Source organism: Gekko japonicus, unplaced genomic scaffold (genome assembly GCF_001447785.1).
Source record: "Gekko japonicus isolate JY-2015 unplaced genomic scaffold, Gekko_japonicus_V1.1 scaffold14171, whole genome shotgun sequence".
Taxonomy (NCBI): Eukaryota; Metazoa; Chordata; class Lepidosauria; order Squamata; family Gekkonidae; genus Gekko; species Gekko japonicus.
This window is the reverse complement of record NW_015186249.1, coordinates 504-2,564: the sequence shown is the minus strand read 5'-3', so window position 1 is coordinate 2,564 and position 2,061 is coordinate 504. Positions and strand designations below refer to the sequence as shown.

The window sequence follows — 2,061 nt, the reverse complement described above, 5'->3', positions numbered from 1 at the left end:
GTTCCTGGTAAGGAGGACCTACCTTCAATATCCAGGTCTACTTTGTAGTTCATCAGATGAGTGTGCATGGTCCCGAGCGTGTGCTCCCCGACCCTGTTCCCGTACGCCTTTCCCTTGCCGGTGAAGAAGGAGGAGCTGATGTATCCGGTGGCATGGACCTTGACTTCTATAGCACCGTTTTGGTAGAAAACAAAATCCCAGACGTAATCGTAGTTGATAAGGGTGGAAACAGCCCTTAAGACCAGGGCATATTGGGCTAGCCCCCCATAATAAAAAGAGCCCATGTTGGAGAAATGGCGACGGAGGGGCACCCCCATGTCATGCTCAAAGATGCAGAAGGAGTTCTTGTTCAGCCTGGGGGTATCAGAATCGATCAAGTAGTGTCGGTCCACGTAGGTGGCCGCATAGGGGCAGTCCACGCCCCGCACCAGCTCAAAAGAAAACTTCCCAATGCCAAGGCTGCCGTCCATGTATCTGGTGGACATCCCCCCCGGACAGTCAGACCCGTACGCAGCCAGGGCCTCCTGCAGACTCAACTCATAGACAATCCTCTCCTTGCCAAACCTGATATCAAAGAGACGTGGCCCGGTGTTCACGTTCATCCCAAAGGCAAAGCTCCATGACTGGTAGAGCACACGGCTGCCCGTGACACTGTAGCGCTTCCCGTGGGGCTCAAACTGCAGGGGGCTTGCAGGAGCAGGAGGTGGTGGCATCGGCGGCTTCATGGATGCAAAGTCATTCTCCGGCTGGACTCTTTTGACCCTGATCTCCTTTACACGCCCGTCTTTGTAGTCCTTTTCCAGTTGTGCAAGGCCCTGGTAATACTGGCCGTTGTAGAACACGTTCTTCACTTCCCACTGGGAGCGGTCCAAGCTGCTATGATCCACCAGGATCTCCAAGCCAACCGGGTGGATGTAGTAGCCGCTGCCGAAGACATTCTGGAAAAGGACAAACCAAGTAGCTCTGTCTCCAGACTCAAGACCTCGGGGGGCTGTAGTCAGTGTAGCCAAGTCCATCTCGGGATACTCACAGCAGTCTTTGAGGAAGGTCGGGGCCTTGGAGAGCTCATGGAAAATAAACGAGTCAATGTCCCGGTATTCCTTCTCAGTCACTGGTCTGCTGTGATATGGCACTTTCCTGCCAAACTTCCTGAGTGTAATGTCCCGATGGTACGTCGGATTTGGAAGGGGACCTACCAGGAATTCTGTAACATTTGGATCTGGCTGGCCTCCAAAGAATACCACAGCCAATACTTGCCGAGGGGGTCGAATCCTACTGTGGTCCAGGAAGCCCAACGCATCTGCTTTCACAGGGAGGCACACGTCCAGATAGTAAATGCAGTTGTCTGCTGGTTCTGCGTGAAGAGCATCTTGTAGAGGGACGCCGAGGTTGTCCTTGAGGTACGTTACCACTTGAGCCATCTCTTCTTCTGTCAAGTCGGAAAATATGTTGCTCTCCTCACCATTTATATCCTCAGGAGGACTCGGTAGCTCTGTGCAGACACAAGTCGTAACCTTCTCCTTTTTAGTCAACAAGACACAAACTAAAGCAAAAACTGTGGCCAGAGCCAAAAACAGGAGAATAACGACCGTTTTCATGTTCATAAGCAGCCGCGGCGAAGGCGATCGTAGCAGAGGCACCTCAAACAACTCTGTTTTTGATTTCCGTCCTGCAAACAGCCTGGGAAGCAAAGAGACCAGTCAGGGCTGCCAGCCACACTGGAGGAGGGGACTGTGCTGCTGGAATCCCAAGGGGGGCTTTTGCAACGAGCCATAAAAGGAAGCTTTTCTTGCTGCTTCTCTCTCTCTCTCTCTCCCCCGGGCCTGCTGTGCACCCACTTCGCTGGCAGCCCTGCTTTTGGCCCGGAGTGATGGACCTCTGCGGGGAAAGGCAACGCCCAGATGGGGTGCAGACCCTCAGAGCGGTCTCTGTCGGATGGGGTTTCCGGCCAGATGCGGTAATATGATCCGTCAGTGGCTGAAGACAGAGAAGGCAGTGTTACCTGCTAGCTAGAAGTAGTTCCTGATCCAGGCTGTCCCAAAGCTTCTTTCTCTGACCTTG

At 53.4% G+C, this 2,061-nt stretch overlaps 1 protein-coding gene across 1 annotated transcript; it reads right to left on the bottom strand.

The window, feature by feature from the left end:
• Positions 1-11: 11 nt before the first annotated feature.
• LOC107124965 (membrane primary amine oxidase-like) lies at positions 12-1,612 on the bottom strand (the record flags this gene model as incomplete). The annotated part of the gene is made up of 1 exon (XM_015428448.1): positions 12-1,612. A coding segment is annotated over exon 1 (1,593 nt), but the record flags the coding sequence as incomplete, so codon positions are not given.
• Between the last annotated feature and the right edge of the window lie 449 nt (positions 1,613-2,061).